Source organism: Quercus suber, unplaced genomic scaffold (assembly GCF_002906115.3).
Source record: "Quercus suber isolate HL8 unplaced genomic scaffold, Cork oak 2.0 scaffold_75, whole genome shotgun sequence".
NCBI classification, from domain to species: Eukaryota; Viridiplantae; Streptophyta; class Magnoliopsida; order Fagales; family Fagaceae; genus Quercus; species Quercus suber.
Window position 1 is genome coordinate 1702270 of NW_027069540.1, and position 24585 is coordinate 1726854.

At 36.1% G+C, this 24585-nt stretch overlaps 3 protein-coding genes across 6 annotated transcripts; 1 reads left to right on the plus strand and 2 right to left on the minus strand.

Moving 5' to 3' along the window:
- Positions 1 to 141: 141 nt before the first annotated feature.
- Positions 142 to 12296, plus strand: LOC112028332 (kinesin-like protein KIN-4A). 3 transcript variants are annotated; one of them, XM_065773461.1, is made up of 26 exons: positions 142 to 583; positions 1763 to 1909; positions 1987 to 2136; positions 2620 to 2873; positions 3304 to 3491; positions 3579 to 3703; positions 4034 to 4070; positions 4890 to 4981; positions 5113 to 5223; positions 5493 to 5606; positions 5851 to 5944; positions 6109 to 6260; positions 6611 to 6709; positions 6789 to 6902; positions 7004 to 7120; positions 7205 to 7285; positions 8429 to 8500; positions 8778 to 8871; positions 9110 to 9141; positions 9232 to 9329; positions 9413 to 9511; positions 9692 to 9913; positions 10083 to 10245; positions 10632 to 10802; positions 10883 to 11191; positions 11768 to 12296. In XM_065773461.1, the coding sequence occupies exons 1-25, from the start codon at positions 464 to 466 to the stop codon at positions 11093 to 11095; spliced, it is 3159 nt and encodes a 1052-aa protein (XP_065629533.1). In that variant the 5' UTR covers positions 142 to 463; the 3' UTR covers positions 11096 to 11191; positions 11768 to 12296. The 3 variants fall into 3 exon arrangements, with proteins under 3 accessions (XP_065629533.1, XP_023916767.2, XP_023916768.2); XM_024060999.2 differs by having other exon boundaries at positions 143 to 583; positions 6145 to 6260; XM_024061000.2 differs by having other exon boundaries at positions 144 to 583; positions 6148 to 6260.
- A 353-nt stretch (positions 12297 to 12649) lies between these two features.
- LOC112028401 (uncharacterized) lies at positions 12650 to 20338 on the minus strand. 2 transcript variants are annotated; one of them, XM_065773463.1, is made up of 3 exons: positions 16777 to 17172; positions 16052 to 16430; positions 12650 to 13034 (listed from the first exon to the last, which is right to left on the minus strand). In XM_065773463.1, the coding sequence occupies exons 1-2, from the start codon at positions 17023 to 17025 to the stop codon at positions 16059 to 16061; spliced, it is 621 nt and encodes a 206-aa protein (XP_065629535.1). In that variant the 5' UTR covers positions 17026 to 17172; the 3' UTR covers positions 12650 to 13034; positions 16052 to 16058. The 2 variants fall into 2 exon arrangements, with proteins under 2 accessions (XP_065629535.1, XP_023916854.1); XM_024061086.2 differs by lacking the exons at positions 12650 to 13034; positions 16777 to 17172 and adding an exon at positions 20006 to 20338 and having other exon boundaries at positions 15669 to 16430.
- Positions 20339 to 22059: 1721 nt separating this feature from the next.
- Positions 22060 to 23842, minus strand: LOC136067513 (uncharacterized). The gene is made up of 3 exons (XM_065773491.1): positions 23267 to 23842; positions 22995 to 23184; positions 22060 to 22868 (listed from the first exon to the last, which is right to left on the minus strand). Exons 1-3 carry the CDS (start codon positions 23840 to 23842, stop codon positions 22060 to 22062), a joined length of 1575 nt encoding a protein of 524 aa, XP_065629563.1.
- Positions 23843 to 24585: the final 743 nt, after the last annotated feature.

Below are 24585 nucleotides of genomic sequence, written 5' to 3' on the forward strand. Positions count from 1 at the left end.
AACCGTCAGGGCTGGTGTGTAGTGAAGCTTAAGGAAAATGATAGTGGTTGTTGTCTTTGCAGTTACCTCCTGATTACCCCAACTACCCCTCTCTCTTTCTCTCTAACTATTTTTACTTTCTTTCTCTACTCCTACTTCTACTAGCTTTGTAATGTAACAAACTCTCTCTCTTTCTCTCACTCTTTCTCATACACACAGTTTTCTCTTTCTCTCTCTCTTTCTCTCCTTCTCTTCTTTATTATATTTCTTTGCTTCTTTTTCTTTCTTTCGCTCACTAGTTACTGCATCGCTTTCTATTCTTTCTGAGAATTCAGAGAGAATTCTCAGACAATGAGAACGGTTTTCCACGGGAATTAAAATTCCTTCAGGAACTTTATTTATTTCTACTTCTTTTTCTCTCTCACTCATTTTTCCAAATTCTCTCTAAAATTTCTTTTTCTGTCTCTCTCTCGCTTAGCTTCCTATGGAAGCTGGAGGAGAAGATTGTTGCGTGAAAGTCGCGGTTCACATCAGACCGCTCATCGGCGATGAGAAACTCCAAGGCTGTAAAGACTGTGTCACTGTTGTGTCTAACAAACCACAGGTACACAGAGACACACTCTCACACATTCAGTGTGTTTTTTCTCAGTTTAAATTGAAACGGTTGCGAATTCAGTGCTTGTCAATGAATTTTGGTTATTTAGCAGAGAATTCAGGAGGAGTAAATCTAGGGAGATCTGGATCCATATATAGTAGACTTTGCATGCGTTTCTTTGATTTGAAGTCTTTGTGCTCTATATTCTGATTTTGGATCGGAGCTAAAAAGTTAATTGAGTAGTACTTTACCATTGCAATTTGTTTGGATTTTCTGAAAGCTTTTGAGTAGTATCATGTTCTAGTGGCAATTTGGTAAATCAAGGTAGTGTCATGCGCACACTTTTTTGCATTTTTGGCTTATCCTGGCTTTAGAGTTTGAGGTTATAACTGGTAATGAATTTCTGTGAGGAACAGTAAGAATACAAGGAAAGTTAATTCTTTGATTTTATGGGGGGCTACATAGATTCTGCTCTGCTTGCTAGCTATGTCACTTGTGTATTTTTATTTTTTGCAATCAATAATTTCTCAATTTGGATAAAAAATTTGCAAATATTCTTTTCTTCTGCTAATTCTGTAGTATATGACGAGACGAATGAGCTCCAGCTCAAATTGCATCTCCTTTGTAGGTTCAAGACCCACTGGGTGTGTGTTTAACTTAGTAAAAAAAAATGCAAATCATATATTACTATTAAGGGATCTGAGACGTGATTGGTAGGCAGCCTTACCTTCTTCTTTTTTTTTTTCCTTTTTCTTTTTTAAGTCCAAGAGTCGAACCTGCAACATATTGCATTTGGTGGAAGGCACTGTCACACCAAACCTAACCTCTAAATCGAATACTATGAATATCTCAGCTTATATCTTTAAAAATAAATAAATAAAATGAACAGCAAAAATATACTATCTTGTTTCTTGTTCCTTGTGGATTTCTATTTGTTGGTTCAAGTTGATATGCATTCTTTTGTATGATAAGTACGGACTTGATTGGTTGGATAAACAAAAGAATTTTAACTGTTGGTAAATGGGAAATTGCAAGGAAGATAATTGATAATTATGTATTATGTTTTATCTACATGACTACCTGAGACATACATGGCTAATATAGAATTTGGTACATCTATGGTAAGACTGCACTTTTCATAAATGTATTTTGACGCGGGATTAAATGCCGGTTGTGGATGTGGTGCAGGTACAGATTGGCACACATTCCTTTACCTTTGATCATGTCTATGGAAGCACGGGTTCTCCCTCATCTGCCATGTTTGAAGAATGTATTGCTCCACTAGTTGATGGTCTGTTCCAAGGATATAATGCTACGGTTCTTGCTTATGGTCAGGTAAAGCTTGCTCAAGCAACACTCATATGCTTTTCCATCACCTTTACTTTGTGGTTGACATTTTCTATCTGATGCAGACGGGTTCTGGTAAAACATATACCATGGGCACAGGCTTCAGAGATGGTTGCCAAACAGGAATAATCCCTCAAGTTATGAATGTTCTGTTCAGCAAGATTGAAACTCTAAAGCATCAAACTGAATTTCAATTGCATGTTTCCTTTATTGAGGTCTGTTGAAGTACTTGTTTCCTTGTTTGTCTTAATTAATTTGAAATTCCATAAGTTATGATCAGTAACATTTCCTCTCTGAGAGAGAGAGAGAGATATATATATATATATAATATTTTTTTTTTTTTGTATTTGCTGCAGATGTATTTGTCCACTACTTGTGTTGTACTAGAAAACTATATGATATTAAAATAACAATAAAAGATTTCACATTATTGGGCTTAGTTTATGTAATGCACCAATGAAATTCCACCTCTTTTTTTTTTTTTTTCCAATTAGATAGGTTTTAAGGTCTCTTCTCTAATTTTCTATTCCTATACATCTTATAGTGCAACTTTCTCAAACAAGTTTCAAAGAACCTTATCAATTTTTAATTTTTTTTAAAATGCTATGAAATGGCCTATCATTTTCCTGAATGTAACTTCTGAAGCTATTGTGCCTTCTTAAAGCAAGCATCTGACTAAAAGATTTCAATGTGAAAAGATTCTAAAAGAAGAAGTACGAGACTTGCTGGATTCCACTTCTTTGAGCAAACCAGAGACTGCAAATGGGCATGCAGGGAAAGTACCTGTTCCTGGGAAACCACCCATACAAATTCGTGAATCATCAAATGGTGTGATTACACTGGCAGGTTCTACTGAACTCAGTGTAAGTACATTAAAGGAAATGGCTACTTGCCTCGAACAAGGATCATTGAGCAGGGCAACTGGGAGTACAAATATGAACAACCAGTCAAGGTTAGTTAAGCATCTCCCTTCTTTCTAAATTATGTTTTCACAAGTTCACCTGTATTTGAGGGGGAAACAGAAAACCGGTATGACCTTAAGTGTTCATCAGTAAAACCTGTTACATGGCAAGTTTCTCTGGACATCTTAATATAATAAAACATCAATTACAAAATATAGTTGGAGAAAGAAAATGCCTAGTTTCACTCAATGAAGTCTTATTCACAGGAGTCAGAAATTTAGGTTTACTATACACATATTGGGACATATCTAGATCTTTTTTTCCTCTTATATTTTGCCCTTTTGGCCAACTATTCAATATTTCAATTCAGCCTACCAACCTGGATTTTAGGGCCGCATTGCATGTAAAACTCTTTTTGTTCAATCTGCAGTCTACACGATTGGTTTAGTGACTTTTTTCATTATTTGGTTGTCTTTAAAGCCGTTCTCATGCCATCTTCACCATCACATTAGAGCAAATGCGCAAGTTCAATCCAGCTATCTCTAGTGATAGCAGTCTTGATGAGACTCTGAATGAAGAATATCTATGTGCCAAATTGCATTTAGTAGATCTTGCTGGATCAGAGCGAGCTAAAAGAACCGGTTCTGATGGTCTACGTTTTAAGGAAGGTATGTGACAATGTACTTGACATGTTTAATCGAGATGTGCCTTCTGGTCATCACAAAATCACATCAATACTTCCATCTTTCAAACAGGTGTTCACATTAACAAGGGCCTTCTTGCCCTTGGTAATGTTATCAGTGCACTTGGTGATGAGAAAAAGCGCAAAGAGGGTGTTCATGTTCCATACAGGGACAGTAAGCTTACTCGGCTTTTGCAGGTTCGATGTGTTTAAATGTGCAACTGTCATTTATTATAATAAAGGACATTAAAGATGTGAAGAATTGGACTTTGATGCCTTTGTTTTGCTAGATGAATCTCATAGCAACTCCTTAGTCTGATTGCTAGTCATTAATTTCGAAGAGAGCATATGAGATCCATTGATTTATTGCGCTATTAGTTATCACTTTGAAAATAAAATGTATGAATATGTATCTGAGTGAATGTGCAGCGTATTAGATCATTTCTGGTTTTATTATGCTTTGATTTTATATATGTTCCTTGTTTATTTCTTTTTATTTAATTTTACTTAGCTAATGCATTTTGACAGGATTCACTTGGTGGTAACAGCAGAACTGTTATGATAGGTAAGTTGCTTATTGTTCATTTATTTGATTTCTCATGGGCAATATCTTGCTTTTGGCAATGATGGTGACCTTATTCTCTTTCATAGCAGTTGCCTGAATGTGATTTTGTTTTATATGTATAAAAAGAAAATGAAGGTATAAGGGTACAATATAAACATGATAAAATAAATTTTTTTTTTTTTTTTTAATTTGATTTCTCATGGGCAATATCTTGCTTTTGGCAATGATGGTGACCTTATTCTCTTTCATAGCAGTTGCCTGAATGTGATTTTGTTTTATATGTATAAAAAGAAAATGAAGGTATAAGGGTACAATATAAACATGATAAAATAAATTTTTTTTTTTTTTTTTGTTTCTTATGAAAGTTTCCCCTCAATAAAATCTGTATATTGGTGCAATAATTGGTCTACGTATATCAGTACATTATATTAACTTTCTCTCATCCTATTCCCAAAGTGTGACCTCCAAAACCTCACAGACATGTCATGTTTCCAAGTAGCTAGATATAAAGATTTATCCTTCACATCTCTGGCATTGCTCATGCCCAAACAATCAATGACACTTCAGTTTAAAACTCTAGTGTGTGCACTCTGGCATCACTTTTGTTATGTCCAGAAAATGCTTTTCAGCATCTATTAGATGGTTGTCAGGTTTTCAGCATCATTAATAAGATACTATAAAATAACTACTGTCTGTATGTTGCATTTTTGTGTGTTCTAGTTTTCTTATATCTCTTATATTTCCCTTCACTTTCCTTCCAAAACAGTATCTCTGGGTATCATGTTTTCCTCATATCATCAAAATTTCATCCTTTTTCAGCCTGCATTAGTCCTGCTGATATCAATGCTGAAGAAACCCTTAACACTTTAAAGTATGCAAATCGTGCTCGCAACATCCAAAATAAGCCTGTTGTAAGTCTTTCAGATTGATTCTTTCTTTCTTCGTTCTTTCTGTTTTTCCCCCTCTTTATGAAATTTAGATACATGTTTGTTACCATTGCATAAGTGCAATCATTTCTCTTCTGTGTTTTATCATCGAGCAGATCAATAGAGATCCTATGTCCAATGAGATGCTAAAAATGCGTCAACAACTAGAGTATTTGCAGGCTGAGCTTTGTGCTCGTACAGGAGGATCCTCTTCTGATGAAGTACAGGTACTTTGCATCTTATATTTTGATTAATTGTTGATTACTACAATTCAATGACCACGTTTTTCAAATATATTCTCAAAGATAGTTGATAATTAATGGAAATTAGTTCATAAAAATAATCATGAGGTTTTTAACAAAAAATGTTACTTGGCTTAGTTTGACTTATATTTGTGATCTCTTGTTGATCCTAGAATGAACTTTACTATTCTTTCTTCCATCTGCCCTTGGAGACAATGTATATTTCACTAAAGTGAAGTTACGTTATTGTGTAGGTTCTCAAGGAAAGGATTACTTGGCTTGAAGCTGCTAATGAGGATCTCTGTCGGGAACTTCATGAATGCCGCAGCAGATGCACAGTTGGAGAACAATATGAAACAGATGTTCAAGTACGTTCTAGAAACTCCTATTAATATTTTTTTTTTGTGACTTCTAGTCTTTCTCTACTGTCATTTATGTCTCTGAGATGTGACTATAATAATAATAATAATAATAATTATTATTATTATTATTATTATTATTATTATTATTAACACTGCACCCTAATGTTTTGGTTATGAATAATTGTTACTACAAGACTGGGCTTTATATATCATCTGGATACATATGTGAACCTAAAACTTCATCTTCCAGGATGGTAATACTTGCCCTATAAAAAGTGATGGTCTTAAAAGGGGCTTGCATAGCATGGAGTCATCTGATTATCAAATGGGTGAAACACTAACAGGTATGAGTCTTCTCTAGTGTGAGATCTTTTATCAGCTCAAATTAAGTTTAAACTTCATTTCTGGTTTGTTGTATTTGTTTTACTAGCTATTTTATCATCGATCTCTTCCCCTCTCCATCTTGTTCTCTCTTTCTTCTTTTTTGACATAGTTTAAGTTTGCTCAGTTGGAACCATTTCATCTAGGCTAAGTTGCCAATTAGCAGGTGATTCAAGGGAAATTGATGAAGAAGTAGCAAAAGAATGGGAGCACACACTTCTGCAAAATACTATGGACAAAGAATTACATGAATTAAATAAACGTTTAGAACAGAAAGAGGTATGCATTTTGTTGTTATAGTTACATGTTCAGCATTAAAGTGTCCTCTGATTCTCCCATATGGATTCATCTTTTATGGATAAGTGTAAAAGAGAGGAGAAAAACATGATTGTAGCATTCGCCTCTATTTTTTACTGAAAATTTTATGCAGGGGAAAAGCATATATGAAATTTCTCCCTTATATTGATTGGCATTCTCTTTTTATTAGATGAGATAAACACACACACACACACACACTTACTACTACGAATCTGCGTCTATATTGCTTTATTTAAGCATGCAGATGGAACAGATTTCACATGACATGTTCTTGTAGTTTATGTGTCTCTTTGGGATCTATGTCTGTGCAGTCAGAGATGAAACTTTTTGGAGAGTTTGACACTGTGGCCCTCAAGCAGCACTTTGGAAAGAAAATCATGGAACTTGAGGATGAGAAGAAAACAGTGCAGGTCAAATAGAACTTTTTAGAATATGCATGGTTTTTTTAGAAAACCAATATTTACTTGTTCACATGCTATATTACTGCAGAAAGAGAGGGATCGTTTGTTGGCTGAAGTTGAAAATCTTGCTGCTAATTCAGATGGACAAACACAGAAATTGCAAGATATCCATGCCCATAAATTAAAATCACTTGAGTCTCAGGTGAAGATCGATCGATCTCTCTCTCACTAATGCCATTTCTTTTAGAAGTTACTCCTCATAACTAAAATTGTAAACATCTTTTTACAAATCATAAACACCAGATTCTGGATCTCAAGAAGAAACAGGAGAGCCAGGTTCAGCTTTTAAAGCAAAAGCAAAAAAGTGATGAAGCGGCAAAGCGATTGCAAGATGAAATTCAGTCCATAAAGGCACAAAAGGTTGAATCTCATTTTGGTCTTGATTAACTTTACATTCTTTATCCTATTATTTCTACTATATTGGGCTACTTTTTTAACTTCTAGGTTCAATTACAACAAAGGATAAAACAAGAGGCAGAACAATTTCGGCAGTGGAAGGCTTCTCGAGAGAAGGAGCTGCTGCAGGTACTTCTTCTTACCTTTTAAAAAACAAATGTGTTTAATTTATCAAAGAGACACGCTAGTCCACCAACTCTTGTGCTGTTTCCAGAAAATTCTTTTTGGAGCCAGAGGTGTGGTCTATGAAGCTTTATTGTTGCTTTCAAGGAAGAAAAATTGAGCGTGTGGTATTTGAACTCATATGTGACAGAACTTGCAATTTTATTTGTGTTTTATGTCATAATTGAAATACAATTTATAACACACATGACAGTTTTTGCTACTGAATTGGTAGATGTGGCAGATTAAAAGTGTTATTCTCATACTATTAAAGTCTACCAGCTAGTTATGAGCATAAGTTCTCATTCTAGATTCAGCTATTATAAATTTCATGTACTTATCAAAAAAAAAGCTATTATAAACTTCATGTTCATGCAGCCTTGTTATTAGCCTGCAATTAAATACACTCATGATGATTTAAGTGTGGATGGTTTCAGTTAAATGCTGCTAGAATTGAATTATAGAGTTACACCACATCGTTGTTGGAAAATTTTATTTCTCATGTTGATGGCGCATGATGATGACAACAAACTTGAAGCACACAATGCTGGCCTCCTGTGTGTGTTGCTTGGTGGGTGGGTGGCTTTTCATGAAAACAGTGATGAAATGATAGTTTTAATGTAAAGTAGATATATTTTGCTTACTTGTGGACTGTGGGAACCCTTAACAATTGAAAAGGGAAGAGTAAATCTTAGGTTGATGTGAGATGAGGGTTATTCTACTGTAAGACAAAAAAATTCTGTGGCAATATCAATAAATAGAACTATTGGTTAAAGCATCCGTTTTTTTTTAACTGCCACTGAAGATTTTTTGGAAAATCCCAAATGACACCTCTACCTCCCATGAGAATGGGTTGTGGACAAGGTCATGGGTTCACAACCCATGGAATGTGTGAGTTGCTTGCCAACTAAAGAACAATCCCTATAGTAGAATAGAAGTTTATATGAATTTTTCTACAATGCCTTCTTTATGACATTCTTTTCCCCTTTAAACGTACAGGTTTCCATTTGAGTATGCTTTCAGATTGTAATGATATATAAATTTTATTGCATTGACTATGTTATTATTATTATATACATCCTTGTGCTTATGATACATTTGCAAATTCAGTTACGTAAGGAGGGAAGGAGAAATGAGTATGAAAGGCATAAGCTTCAAGCTTTAAATCAGCGCCAGAAAATGGTGAGTATTTTGCTGTTGCTAGCTTGTTATTTATTTAATCATGCATCTCTAACAAAAAATCCCATTTAACATTTGGTAAAAAACTTCCATAAAATTGTGCTCCTATGGATATCAATTAGTTCAAGTAGTCACTCCCATAAGGGAAAAGGCAAATGTGAAACAACACCCGCAAGTAGTTTTCCTATTGTGTCTGTAACATACATATGTAGCAAAGTTAATTTCTTCTATTTCTATTTTTAAGGGTTGATAAAAACCTTATGTGTGCGTGTCTGTTCAGGTTCTTCAAAGAAAGACGGAAGAGGCTGCCATGGCCACCAAGAGGCTAAAAGAATTACTAGAAGCTCGAAAGTCTTCTGTTCGTGACAGCTCAGGTATGTTTTATTTTAATTGATGACAAATTATATCTTTATATAGAGGCCCCTTATTTTTAAATTTTTTTGAAAAAATGTGCAACTCCTCTATGTAACATTAAAATGTCAGCTTTACCCTTTATCAGAGCATATGCATTCAATAGTTAAGAGTAAAGCCTTGAAGGTGCGTGTGTGGGGTTTTTAAACCATGGACCGTCCCTTTTTTATTCCAATTTTCTAATTGTGTATCTTCTTCCAGTTATTGCCAATGGAAATGGAACAAATGGGCAGGTAATGATCTTTGTTTTCTCGCTTCTTGGGATATGCATTTGAGGCTATCCTATGATATAAAACCATCCTAATATAAAGTTGCATCTTTAGAGCAATGAGAAAGCCTTGCAACGTTGGCTTGATCACGAGCTAGAAGTCATGGTGAATGTGCAAGAAGTTCGTTATGAGTATGAGAAGCAAAGTCAAGTGTAAGAAGAATATATATTTTCAGTTAATAATTATATGTAATATGTAGTGATGGCCTATATAATAATTATGCTGCAATCTCCAGGCGAGCTGCACTGGCAGAAGAGTTAGCCATGCTGAAGCAAGCGGATGAGTTTGCCTCAAAAGGTCTTAGTCCTCCGAGAGGAAAGAATGGAATTTCTAGGTAAATTTTGTGCAATGAGTTAGTTTAATTACTCCTGAATTTTTTTTCTTTGGTATAATATGGAATTTAATAAACAAGATAGTATGAAATATATAGAACAGAAAATCCTTAAAATCTCTCTCTCTCTCTCTCTCTCTCTCTCTCTTCTGGTGTTTTTATTGCTCATTCTTTCTTGTTCAGAGCATCCTCCATGTCACCAAATGCGAGAATGGCCAGAATTTCTTCACTTGAGAACATGTTGAGTATATCCTCCAATTCACTTGTAGCTATGGCCTCGCAACTTTCAGAGGCAGAAGAGCGGGAGCGTGCCTTTACTAACCGTGGACGTTGGACTCAATTGCGCTCAATGGGAGATGCAAAGAATTTGCTTCAATATATGTTCAATTCTCTTGCAGACTCTAGGTACTTTCTTTAACATATTAATGTTCTCAATATTTTCAATTTATCATCATTCACTCTAATTGTATAATGAATGTAATAGTAATATGGGTAATTTTTTTGAATAATGGTGTTTAGGCAGAATTTCATTTCCTTATCTAAATTTTAAGTATAAGTTTGCACGTTTCTACAGATGCCAATTATGGGAGAAGGATATGGAAATCAAGGAAATAAAAGAACAACTTAAAGAACTAGTAGGACTATTGCGGCAGAGTGAGACACGAAGAAAGGAAGTTGAGAAGGAACTAAAATTGAGAGAGCAAGCTGTTGCAATTGCATTGGCTACATCAGCATCGGTGAGATTATCTGTTGTTGCGTCTAAGTTTTCTTCACGCATGAATGTAATGACTTTACAGCCTAATTGTTGCTTAGAACTGAAGTTTGAGAAGTGAATGATTTTGAATTTGTAATATTGACACCCATATGCATCATCATAAATTGGTTAAGTAATCTTGGAGGACGTTGGTTAAGTGACTTTTAAGCAGCCTTTGGAGTTCTAAATTTAGCTTTACTACTAAAGTAATATATTATTAATTGACACGTAAGATTTTGGGTCCTTTCTACTGTTTATGAAGCTATTGTTGATGTTCTCATGGTTTCCTTAGCCTTTGCTGCCTACAGTTTATGAACCTAATCTTGAATGCTTTTTTTATTGATATAATCATTTTTATTATCTCTTCAGGCTGGGCTTGAACAGGTGAACTCACAGAATTCCTTGAAACAATTTGCTGATGACATGAGTGGTCCCTTGTCGCCAATGTCTGTACCAGCACAGAAACAGCTCAAATATACACCAGGCATTGCTAATGGCTCGGTCAGAGAATCAGCAGCATTTATAGATCAGACGAGAAAGGTTAATGTTCTGACCCTTTAATTGTAAATTGCAATCTGCTTTCCTTTTGGCTAAGAAAGTTGAATTTGTTGTTAGTACAGATGGTTCCAATTGGGCAGTTGTCAATGAAAAAATTGGCAGTTGTGGGACAAGCTGGGAGGCTCTGGAGGTGGAAGAGAAGTCATCACCAATGGCTAGTACAATTTAAATGGAAGTGGCAGAAGCCATGGAGACTTTCAGAATTGATTAGGCACAGTGATGAAACAATCATAAGGTCAAGGCCTCGTCCCCAAGCTCTACAAGATACAATGTAATGCTAAGGTCACCGGCTTTTGGTTGCCAGTATTCATCTTTGACCTATAACTATGATCCAACACATAGCACGGGGATAGCATACAAATAAAGTGCAGGTAATCTTTCTCAAACTAGCACATCTTTGTGAAATATCTACAAATCCACATCTATAAAATTTACCATTTTGGAAAAAATAAAAGTGATTAGAACAAATTATTCAAAAACACTAATACCCAAGTGTATAACACTTCTAGGTCCCATAGACATAATTGTGTCATATTTTTTATGAAAAAAAAACACACACACACACACACAATTATGTCCTTGGGACCTAGAAATCCTTGGGACATGATTATGTCATTACAATAGTTAATAGTAACAAGCACGGTAGCTATGGTAATGATCACATCACTGTAGTTTTAAAAAGTGCCAATAAATATTAGTCTTAGCTGTCGAATTGGAGAATGGAGACCAGCTTGTTCAATGAAATGGCCAACTGGAAATTTAATATGCTTCCAGGAAAGGTTAGGTAGATTTCCAAATTTACTGCTGGTCATCAACATGTGTGTCCAGGTCAAGTTTGAAGGAAGGTTGAAAGATTGTTTATATTTTATTTTTTTGGATAAAGAAGTTGAAAGATGATGGCATCAATAAAACTTAATATTTTTTTTTGTTGGTGTCTATGGGTGCAGTGTGCTGTAAGTGGTTGTCAAGGGATATCTGCTTATAGCAAGTCTTGGATGAGTTGATTTTGAAAAAAGTTAGCTTTGTAGTATTGAATTCTTTTGCGGTGGGAGCATCTTGTAAAGCTGTGTTGATGCTACCAATAATACCCAGATAGTTAAAAAAGTAAAAGACACCAAAAGCTGAGATGGTCCAAATGTTTGACGCATTGGTGAAAGGGTATTTTGCTCGAGGTGTCGCCAGTGTTTTGGTAAAAATTTCTCTACATAACAACCATACTTCAAGGAAGGAAAAATTCTTTGATCAAGTTATATAAATGTGTATTAAGGCTTTCTTTTTTCTTTTCTTTTTTTTCTTTTTTTATTGTAATTTACTGGCTAATTTGTGTTTTCTTTTTTTATTGTAATTTACTGGCTAATTTGTGTTAGTGCTTAACTGTTTAGTGTGTTTGTATGTAAGCACAATATTGATATTGTTGGAAAGAATTGAACTCCGTCGAATTTCTACTACATCACAGCAAAAGGAATTCTTTATACAGATTTTTTCCCAGTTCTTGTCTAAAGTTTATAGTCAATTTTATTAAAAGTCATTGAACCGTCCACGCAATTTGTACTAGAAAAAGAGGAAATTATTGGCTGAAATTATTATGCTTCTTTTGCCTTTTTGCTTAGACTTTAAATTATTTAATTCGCTTTCTTTTCTTAATCAAATTTTGTGCGAATTTATTAGTTCCCTTCAGCTGTTGGGGGCCAAATCAAAAACCGAAACTCAAATCAAACCCATCCTGCAGTAAGACCAATCTCAAATGTTGTATTCCATTAGTTTATTCGCCAATGCACCTTCCATGTGTATAGTTTTCCAAGATCACATGATTAAATTTAATCCAAATATAAAGTCCACAACGAAGCTGTATTTAATTTAATTGAAGAATTCAAGATACAACATTTAAAGAAACATAAGTTTTGCCCAACCCACAGTCAACAGCACTGTCAAACTGAAGGCAAGATACACATGGGTTCAAAAGGCAAGATATGGGACCTGTTGCTATCCACAAAGTTACGCATTTTTATTCTACACGCACTTTAATAATCTTTTTCTGGAAAACACATCAAGCCCGTAGACCCCGCTTGCAAAATCCAGGTCCTTAATTAATTATTTAATTGTCACTTCCTACCCGAAACAGATGGGCTACTCGGTTATTATAATTTCAGTTCTTCTCTGCGTTAAATTGTATTGAGTTGTATAACCATTGTCCATCCTTCCAATTTGTGTAGACTGCAAAATTGAAAAGTTATTTCCTTTCTATTACAAAGTCCAAAAGACATATGCACGTTGAAATGATTTAATTATCATTCGTTTTAATTTAGAGAGATACTCAAGGTATTATCAATTGTGAAACTAATATGCCAACTTTTAAACACAAAACAGAATACAACTAAAAAACCAATAAGTTTAAGGAAACGATATTAACTTGGGCCAGATGGAGATTGGCCCTCGAGTTCAAAGGATTGAAGAACTGTATAAACCATCTTAGCATTGGTATCTTATACCGGGAAATCATTGATACCAAAATTTACTTTTTAAGTTACCAATGTAGCACAATTTCGATAACTTCCCAAGTTAGTTTGAAACAAGGTTATTGATTTCACTCGATTCCGACCGAAAAAGATTTGTACTAGTAAGTTAACCGATACGAAACACCCCCCTCCCTCCCTCCCCACAAACCCCGCATGCAGCATGCCTAAATTTCGATCTGTTCCAACCATTCCAATCATTTTTGAGTAAGTTTGAGTAGTATTTAAGATTCTACTGGTGCGCATTTAAGGTCTACTTCACTTACGTTCCTTTTTTTCCCCCTCTTTCAAATCTAATCTCTCTCTCTCTCTCTTCTCTCTCACAAGAGACTTGTGAGGAAGACCCATCACCATTGCCCTTCACCGTCATCATGAGGGAGACCTAGCCTTAAAGACCCATTATGTCGTTGTGAGAAGTCTCTCTCTCTATTGCAACTTGGTTTTTGGTGATTTTAGGAGGTAAGTTTCATATCCTAGTTTCGATTGAGCTATTGAGATTTGAGTGTTGATTAATATGTTATTGATTTATGGTTTGGATTTTGGGTTTTGATTTTTGAGCTTGATTCTATTGAGATTTGAGTGTTGATTAATGTGTTATTGATTTATGGTTTTGATTTTGGGTTTTGATTTTTGAGCTTGATTTGATTGTTTTTTAGGGTTTGGTATTTCACTATTTGTGGTTTTTCTCATAGTTAAATAAATAGTCCATACAATGTGATAAAATATGGATGTTTTTTTTTAGTTAAACTTAATGATAACCTAAAACAACATGTTGAAATAAATTGGTATTGAAATAATCTGTTCCAGCAGGCAAATCAAAACAGTCACTAAAACGAAAATTTTTTTTTTCACTAAAACGAAATTGATAACTTAAATTTGAGAAACCTGTAGCAAAACTGACGGAATCCTTAACATTTTCCTTCCATTTACTGGGAGTAATTTAATTAGTAATAACAAACTTTTGGACTATTCAAATCACTCAGCAGTGCACCAAACCATTCTAACAACAATTATACCCGCTTCTAGTTCCTAGAAAAATTGGGACCCTAAAAACTGATCTCCCACCCACCAAAGATGTTTCCCACCTCGATTCATGGAAATTAACTTGGATGGTACTTGGCTGGTACCATCCAAATAACATGAGGACAAGGGTCTCCAGATTTGAGAATTATAATTATCTAAGCTTGAATTGGTACGGTTCCTTTAGCCAAAAAAAAAAATAGTATGGTTCAGCAATGGGTTAATAATAACATGAGTTGAGATGAATAGGAAGCAGAGACCAACTGCAGTGACAAGGATTTTGAGGAAATCTCGAAACAACATGGATCAATTTTTCTCCCAGGTGAAAAATATATATGATTCACTTAGTCAAGGCTAAAATTGTTGTAGTAATTTTACTCGAATGCACAAATTAATAATCGGCTTACATATTAGCTAAGAGTCTTGTCAATCAATTGGTTGGCACCTCCTGATGTTTCAATGGAGACATCCCGGTTCAAATCAATTGAATTATCATAAAAATAATCAGCTTACAAATTACAAGTAATCAACGAAACTAAAAACTGATCTCCCACCCACCAAAGATGTTTCCCACCTCGATTCATGGAAATTAACTTGGATGGTACTTGGCTGGTACCATCCAAATAACATGAGGACAAGGGTCTCCAGATTTGAGAATTATAATTATCTAAGCTTGAATTGGTACGGTTCCTTTAGCCAAAAAAAAAAATAGTATGGTTCAGCAATGGGTTAATAATAACATGAGTTGAGATGAATAGGAAGCAGAGACCAACTGCAGTGACAAGGATTTTGAGGAAATCTCGAAACAACATGGATCAATTTTTCTCCCAGGTGAAAAATATATATGATTCACTTAGTCAAGGCTAAAATTGTTGTAGTAATTTTACTCGAATGCACAAATTAATAATCGGCTTACATATTAGCTAAGAGTCTTGTCAATCAATTGGTTGGCACCTCCTGATGTTTCAATGGAGACATCCCGGTTCAAATCAATTGAATTATCATAAAAATAATCAGCTTACAAATTACAAGTAATCAACGAAATTATGCACAAGTGCTAATGGCCTGTAGACCAACTGACATGCCTACCCCCTTGTGTACGCCATGTGGGGTGGGGAATCCCCCAGCCCCTTTACTAGGATGGAGAAGAGAATCTTTTTGTTGTTTTGGGGGGGGGGGAGGAGGAGAAGAACAGATGTACAAGCGATAATGAGACATTTGACAAATTTGCGATACTTAGTTTCAAGTAATTGTCATGTGTACTTGATAATTGGAATAACAAGTAAAATAACCACGACCAAAAAAGAGGAGAAAGTAGAACACTGCCAGCCCTTATGGTTTGGCCATCGCTGCCCTTTATCTTAAATGTCAAAATACATATAGATACACTAACCTCACATATCACCTTGGCCAAAATTATTTATAAAGGACAATTTAATGATTACAGAATTACAAGATTCTGGACAACTCTTACAGGGAAAGAAGTTTTAGCAATTCACTCATCAACTGATGTATGACTTCTAAATCCTAGATCAGGCATTGAATGTTTTGCATGTAAATGACCACCGCCTAGCATATGTGGCCATCAAAAGAGCAGAGATCAAAACCTAATACAACATTAAGTACAAGAGAAGTAGGACACCCATATGGCATTCAGAGCATCAAATCGAATAAGCACAAAATACCCATTCCACATACCTGGGCATCAGGTTTGGCAACACCAATAGGCATAGTGCTCGTCTTTGCGATGGTTACTAACAAGACCCCCACATTGTAAACAAATGAAGCTGCTCCCATCTGAGAATGCATCCAGAACCACTTGCATTCTGCCACTTTCTGCCAGAATCGAAGTCCCCTGAGCATCTGGAGAAATTGATGGCCCACCCACATTGGTTATAGTTACTGATGGTTCAATTTTTAAAGGCTGGGCCTCAGCAATTGCACACTCAGCAAACAAACAAGCCAGTTGATCAGCAGCAGCATTTTCTTGCAGCCTATTTCTATAAAGTTCACGAGCACGATGCAGAGACTGAAATACAGCCTCATCACCCCCTTTGGTTCTCATTGCCATTATGACCTGTTCCAGAGACTAGATAAGTACTAGATACTGAAAATTATCTGAGGCCATTATTATGCCTGACATAAAAATATTTCTGTCTGCCTTTTATTGTATTAATTGCCATCATCAAATATTTTAACATATAACACTAGGTATCAATTAAACAAGCAAAACAAATAAATAATAGCAACTGTACAAACTATCCAAGATAAGAACCATACAAGGCTATGAAAACAAGAGTCTCACCAACTTTCAAAAAGAATCAATATAGTATTGTGACAAGAAAATTGGATGCATTCATACAAAAATATATATTCCTTCTCCATATCATCCAGTTTGGTAATGCATGAAGTTTCTCACATACCCCAAACAAAGGTGAAAGAATTACTTTGCCACCTGATACACATGCACTGCATTTTAGACCTTTGCTGGCCACTGGCCCATAAGTGGTCAAGGTGAGAAATGAGTGAAGCATAACCAAGGACATGATAGATCTTGACAAACTCCAGAATATTATCCTTGATAAGAAACATAAACAAGTAAAGAACACCCCCCAACCACCACCACTACCAAAAAAAAAAAAAAAAAAAACCTCATATTTTGACTTTGCCATTTTAAACAGTCTATTACAAGGTAATGTAACAAGAATGCTACTATCTTTTGTCACGTCAAACGGCTCAGATGCAAGTTATCCGCGCTTAGTAATGTTTGGAGAGGCCAGAGTCAGAAAATTCAGTATCCCACCAAGCATTGAGATTGATGTCTGTCTTCTGCCATGAAGTGGATGTAAAACATGGTTATAATTTCTTCATAATCAATTCACAGACGGGTGGAAAACTTGCTGACTAAGTAATTTGGAAGAAACAAGTTAATTAAAAACTCCTGATTAATTGATTTGTTAGGAGACAACTGACAGATCAAGACGAGATCAAGATATACTCTTATCAACAATTTGATGGTCTAAAATAAAATTGTGAATTTGTGATCCTCTTGAAGTAATGGTTTATAAATTTATGCAGGAAAAAAAATTTCTCCAAGATATTCATGGACAAAGATAGTTGAAACCACATTTTAAAGAGAGGAAAGGGGAGGGGAAGTATGAAGAGTAAGATTGTAGCACCATCTTAGCATAGAAGCTCTTCGACTTCTAAGATCTTTAGATGCCAAAATGAACTTGGCTGTTTTTAGACCTGAATGGTGGGGGACAAAGTGTTGACCCTCAAAGCTTTACCTTGGCAACCATCTAAGATTTCTGCAAACATCATGGAACCTATATTACCCCATAGTGTTGAACAAATTCATGCATCAAGCATAGATACAAACAAAATCATCCTACAATGATTTAACCTTTAACGTTCGCATTTATATGGTCCTTGACATGTAGCCATTGTAAGTGAATACAATAAAGGGCCTAACCACCAACATTGTAACCATAACCCTACCACTGCACAATTCACCATTGACCACTGAATATTTACCGTAACACATAGGAAAATTATTGCCAAATTGCACGTAAATTTGTTTTAGTACGACACTCCTTTCAACCATTTATATAAGTGTCTTCTGCTAATGCAGGTGCTTCTTCTAGATGCATCTATTTTTAGGGCAAAGTGTGTTGGTGTGTGTTCCAAACAATTGGTTCTCCTTGGCTTCCACGTGTGCTCCTACTTGCCTTTATATATTCATGTGGGCTTTGACTGGTACCTTTAGATATACGGCCTAGTATGGAGCTTGGGCTTTATATCACACATGCATGTCCTAGCCCACCCAGTCTCGTCTCGTGCACATGAATCCAATTGAGCTTTGCTTCGGTCCACTTTATTTTCTTCCTTTTGAAAACCTTTTAGTTTGGGCCTATCATTCTTAGGTTTAACTAGCCACTTGTTACCATTGGAGGCCTTTGGCCCTGTTTAATATTTGCTTGACCAATTCAATAGCTTTTCTAACACACGTCCAAACACACCATCAAACAACTTTACTCTGCCTTTCTCTACACGCACGTTCTGTTCTCCCCCAACAAATTCTTTCTCTCTCTTTCTTGTGGAAAGAAAAGGCTGTTATAAAAGGTTGATCTTGAATCTTTGTGTGTGAAAGTGCATCCAACATGAAGATAGACACTATAGTTTAATCCTAAAGGTTGTTTGGCCAAGAAAAATTGTTTCAAACTGAATTTTACTTCATAAAATTGGCTGTTACCATGCGCGTCTGCGCATAACTAAAAAAAGCAATAAATGGGTGAACGCAGGGGTTTCCCCTGGAGGCACGAATCAACCTTTAAAGACAACGCTTTTGCATGATTCTAGATTGTTCCAAAACTTTGACTTCAGTTTTTGTTCTTCTTGTTAATTTTTTTTTTTTTTTTAAATTTAAATTCATTTCTTTGCTAAAGAATTTGTGTTCTCAGAAAATATTTCAACAAATTGCACATTCCTCTTTAACTATGGTGCAGTTGCAAAGTCCTCATAAACCATACGACAAAGAAATTTCCCCCTTTAAATATTGATAATTAGGACTGCTCAGAGACCTGGTCCACCTGACCAGACCAATCTAATCTGAAGGAATTTGGGCATTTTCGACCATGAAAGAATAACAAGTGTGAGGGTTTAATTTTCTTGGGTTGCAAGTCGGACCTCACTCAGCTAACCCGACTTGCCTGACACCCATTACCAACCCCCCTCCAATTTCCAATTTTCCCCTTCTTCCTTTCTCTCGTCCAAGACCTCTAGTCCTCCTCGACTCCTCACATTCACCATCAACAAACAGAGGGAGATCTATGGTTTCTGTTTTTTCAAGTTTTAAAATTCGTTTATTCTATTATTGATTTGATAGATTTATGCAATTTTTGTAACTGATAGTCTACCACAGTATATTTCCTGTATACCTGGGTGGCTCATTTTTTCTGATTTATATAATCTTATTACTTATCAATATATATATAATTTGTTTAACCACCACCAGTTTGGCTCCTGATCACTAAGTCAGAAACAAAGTGCCAGACGGCTGCAACAGCCAACAGGGTTACTGTCGACAATGGGTGAAAGAAAAGCTTGCTGAATAGGTAGGTCTAGCGGTGAGTTGACACCAACCCCAATCCTACTCAACCAATGAACACCCCTATAAAAAATTTTTATTTTTTATTGGAGTTGCTTTTCAATTTTTGTATTAAATTTCAAAAAAAAAAAAAAATCTATGGATACATTGGTCAATTTTAAAGTCTACGGATACATTGCAACTGCACCATAGCTAAGCAGGGAAATTGCAATTAACCCCAAATTTTTATTACATACATCCAGATTTTGTTATGGTACACTCTAAACTTGGACCTTTCATGCTTCAATCGATTAATGGATTACAAAATTGCTAGATGCACCACACAGAAACCTAAATAAAACCTAAGTTAAAAGATATATATCCAAAATTACTTTTTAAACTATCAGTATAATCACAAACATAGTTAGTTGAATGACATCTAATTAATAAAAATAAAAATAAATCAATCAATCAATCAGAGAAGAAAAAAGAAACAGCAAATAATAATTTAAAGCAAGTTCTGCTCTATAAATCTGAAATAGCTAAAAAAAAAATTATATTACCGCCTGGAGAGCCTGGGAAGGTTTTCCTTGATCGATGAGCTGGCGAGCCAATGTGAGAAAGTCTATAACAGCGATGTCGTTTTGTGCAGTACTACTACTAGTGTTGTTGTTCTGCATGGTGGTGGCGCTACTCTCTCCTGTTTCCATCATCTCTGTGTCCTTGCGCTCCATTGCGCTCGGCATTTAAAGAGTGAGATTTGGGGAATTTTAATTTTAAATATAGATGGATAGATAGATAGTAGACTAATAGACTATATTCATTAATTATATAGTATGACTATCTGGATGATTCTAGGAATTTCTTTGCCCCTTTACCTTTTCTGCTCTGTTTTCTCTTTTTTCTTTTTTTTTTTTTTTTCTTTTTTAATTCTTTCTTTCTTTCTTTCTGGCAATTTCCTCAGCTTACTGATGAAACGTGGATTGTGGTGTTTGCTTGGGTTTGGAAATTTGGAATCTGGGCTTGATTACGAGATTTCTAGTGGGCTTAAGGCTCAACCTATTACATCTTTATATATGTTACAGTCGGCTAATTTTGGGCTTTTCGGGTTGTTCTATTCTGTTCCCTTTTTAAGATGAGCTGGAGCAGGAATTAATATTGCCAATGGGTTTACAGCCCAATGGCCCGTTACCCTTCTTCTTCTTCTTCTTCTTTTCTCATTTATTTATTTATTTTTATGTATTGATTTACTCTATCATAGGTTTGGTTTTTCTCAATCACCATGAAAATTTATAGCTTTCTTTTTTCACCAAAATAAAATTTTAAATAATAAGAGACGATATATAATTTAAATTTATAATTTATATATATATATATAATACAGATTATATAAAAAAAAAAAAAAATATTTACCTTCTTCATTTAAAATCTAATGGATAGTGTTTTTTCTTCTTCTTTGGCTCACAGCAAGCCACAATAGTGGATGGCTACAACCAGTATTAACGGCATTAGTGACCTCTTGATAGTATCGTCAGAGGTTGGTTGTGGTGGTGGGGATGTATTAAGAAATTTAATTTTTTTTTAAGATAACTGAAATAAAAATGGATGTAGAATCTATAATTTATATAAAACCGAAAATGCTAGACTTATAGTTGGCATCATAGTATTTTGCTAACTAAACTTTTAAGACCTCGGAATTTACAAGTCATTCTCCCATATATATATATATATATGTAGGGTTAGGATTTGTGGCCCAAGCCCAAAAACAATGAATTTGTAGAGCGTGGATGATAAAGCTAGGTTGGTTACGGAATTAACAATGATTGATTAAAACCCCTAAGTATAAACCAGCAGAAAGATACACATAAAAACAAAATGAACTGGAGTCTGAAGAGGTTTTATGATAAATTCAGTAGTGATTACAGTTCTTAGAGTTACAATAAAGCTTCTCTCTCTTTTTTCTCATCCCTTTTCTCCCTCTTCCTTACCAGGAGCCCTTCTTCTTTATATAGCATCCTCCCCTATCATCTCTATCATCTATTTGTTCTTTATCTAGGTCCCTACTTGAGTGTATGTCATGTCAGGTATCTTCCTTAGATTTTTGTGAGTGGCAGTAGCTGAAGTTATACTGTTTAGGGGTCTTCTCCACATAAATGTGGCCAGAAAAGTTGTTGCAGTGCATTTAATACGGTGGTGGCAACTTTTCCTTTTAGATATTTCTCCATTCTTCTTTTCTCCAAGTGTGTCCAAAGCTTATCCAGACTGCTGAAATCATTAGTAAACTCATTCGAACCCCCCCCAGATATTTATATGACCAAGAATCTTTACATCCAAGGAGAATGATCTCTTCGGAACGCTGATGCTCTCTTCGGACGGATCTTCTTCGCTCCTAAGTATCCTTCTTTCGTGCGAAGTACCCCTTAATAATTTTAGCCTCTTCGAACATGCAGTAACCTTCACATTGGGCTCTAGGCCCACTACATAAGGTTAGGCTTTTCCCCCTACAATATATATATATATATATACACATATATAATTGGTTTTAAATTTTATTCTATATTTAAACTCTCCATTAAAATCTTGTCACACCATATTTTCTTTAAATAGTACTATAGTTTTATATACNAGCCCCTGAAGTGATACGATATGACCCTTCCCAATTGGGTCCTAACTTCCCCCAAACTGGGTTTTTTGCAGTGCCCACAACTTTCCTGAATACCAAATTACTAAGTTCTAGAGGCCTTAGCTTTACGTTGGCATCATAGCCTTGCCTGAGCTTTTGTTGGTAATGTGCTAATCGAACCATTGCATTTTCTCTCCTTTCCTCAATCAAATCCAAGCTTCTTTCTAGCAGCTCATTATTGCTTGTCAGACTGAACGAGCTAGTTTTCAGAGTTGGGAATCTAGTCTCCAGATGGATGACAGCTTCAACCCCATAAGTCATTGAGAAGGAGATTTCTCCAGTAGATCTGTGAGGCGTAGTTCTGTAAGCCCAAAGTACGTGTGGCAATTCTTTCACCCACTTACCCTTCGCATCATCTAATCTCTTCTTTAGTCCATTAACTATGACTTTGTTGACTGCTTCCGCTTGTCCATTCCCCTGGGGGTAGGCAGGGGTGGAGTATCTGTTTGTGATTCTCAGTTCGCTACAATAATTTCGGAATGCTTTGCTATCGAACTGTAGGCCATTGTCCGAGATGAGGGTATGAGGAACTCTGAAACGAGTAATAATATTCTTCCATACAAATTTCTGCACATCTACATCTCGAATGTTGGCTAGAGGTTCAACTTCAACCCATTTGGTGAAATAGTCTGTGCCGACCAGAAGGTATTTCCTGTTTCTTACGGCTTTTAGGAATAGACCCACTATATCTAAGCCCCATTGAGCAAACGGCCATGGACTAGATAGTAGGTTGAGGACTCCACCTAGTTGGTGTATGTTTGGCGCAAATCATTGACATTGATCGCACTTCTTAACATACTCATGTGCTTCTTTTTGCATGTTCGGCCACCAATAACCTTGAGTAACGACTCGGTGAGCTAAAGACCTACCTCCAGTGTGACTCCCACAGATTCTTTCATGCAATTCCTCTAGTAGCAATTTAGCCGCTTCAGGATGCATGGATAACAGGTACGGTCCTGAATAGGAGCGTTTGTATAATTTCTGATCCTCGGATAGCCAAAATCTGGTTGCATTCCTCCGTAATTTTGTCAGCTTCCCCCTTCTCTTTAGGAAGAATATCTTCTTTCAAGAATTTAACTATCGGATTCATCCAGCAGAGCCCGGTTCTAATTTGGTGAACTTGGATTACATCTCTTCTTACCTCGGTAGGCCCATGCAAGTCCTCGACGAGGATAACTCTCGGTAAATTTTGCGCCGAAGAGGTAGCGAGTGTGGCCAGAGAGTCAGCATGTGCATTACCACTTCTGGGGATGTGCAGCAAACTAAAAAATTCAAACTCCGATTGCAGACATTTAACTCGACTCAAGTATCCCTGCATTCTCTCATCCTTCGCCTCAAACTCACCCTGTACTTGACGCACGACTAACCTTGAGTTCGAGAACAACTCTACTGCCTTTCCTCCTATTCTTTGGACCATAGCCATTTCCATCAATAGGGCTTCATACTCCGCCTCATTATTTGTTGCCAAGAAATCGAGCCTTAACAACTTTTCAATGATGATTCTCTCGGGGGATATCAATACTAGCCCCACTCCAGAACCTTTATGGTTTGCTGCGCCGTCTACATATACTTCCCAATGGGAGGGGCCTTGTTGAGAAATCATGCCAATCGATTTTCTATCCATGTCCTTCTCTGCCGTTACTTCTTTTAAACTAGGTTCCGTGAACTCGGCCACCAGATCTGCAAGGATCTGCCCCTTGACTGAAGTGCAAGGCATGTCTTTGATAGCAAAAGCCCCTAGGATAATGCCTCATTTAGCTATTCTTCCTGTGTAGTCAGCACTTCGAAGTATAGATTTAAGCAGGAGTTGTGTAAGCACGATAACCGTATGTGCTTGGAAGTAATAAGGCAATTTTCGTGTTTCGAGTACTACTGCCAAGATAGCTTTTTCTAGCGGCAAGTACCTGATCTCAACCTCATGTAAAGATTTACTCACATAGTAAACTGGCCTTTGCACGCCTTGATCCACTCGTATCAGTACTAGACTTACGGCATAAGGTACCACAGCAATGTAGGCAAATAGGACTTCATCTGGTTCAGGACGGGGCATGATTGGTGGCCGAGCCAAGTAGTCTTTGAGTTGTTGAAAGTCCGAAGCACATTCTTCAGTCCATTCGAACCCTTTCCACTTGTTGATCAGTGAGAAGAAAGGTTTACACCTATCTGCAGACCGAGAGATGAACCGATTCAGGGCAGCTGTCATTCTTGTTAATTTTTGAACCTCTTTCGGATTCCGAGGAGGCTGTAGATTTTGAATAGCTTTTATCTGATTGGGGTTAACCTCAATTCCCCTATGTGTCAACATGTACCCCAATAATTTGCCTGACCCTACACCAAATGTGCATTTGGAAGCGTTAAGACGGAGCTTGTGCCTTCTTAGGATTTCAAAAGTGTTATCAAGGTCCTTCACATGCTCGGAAACGACTTTGCTTTTCACCACCATGTCATTTATATAAACCT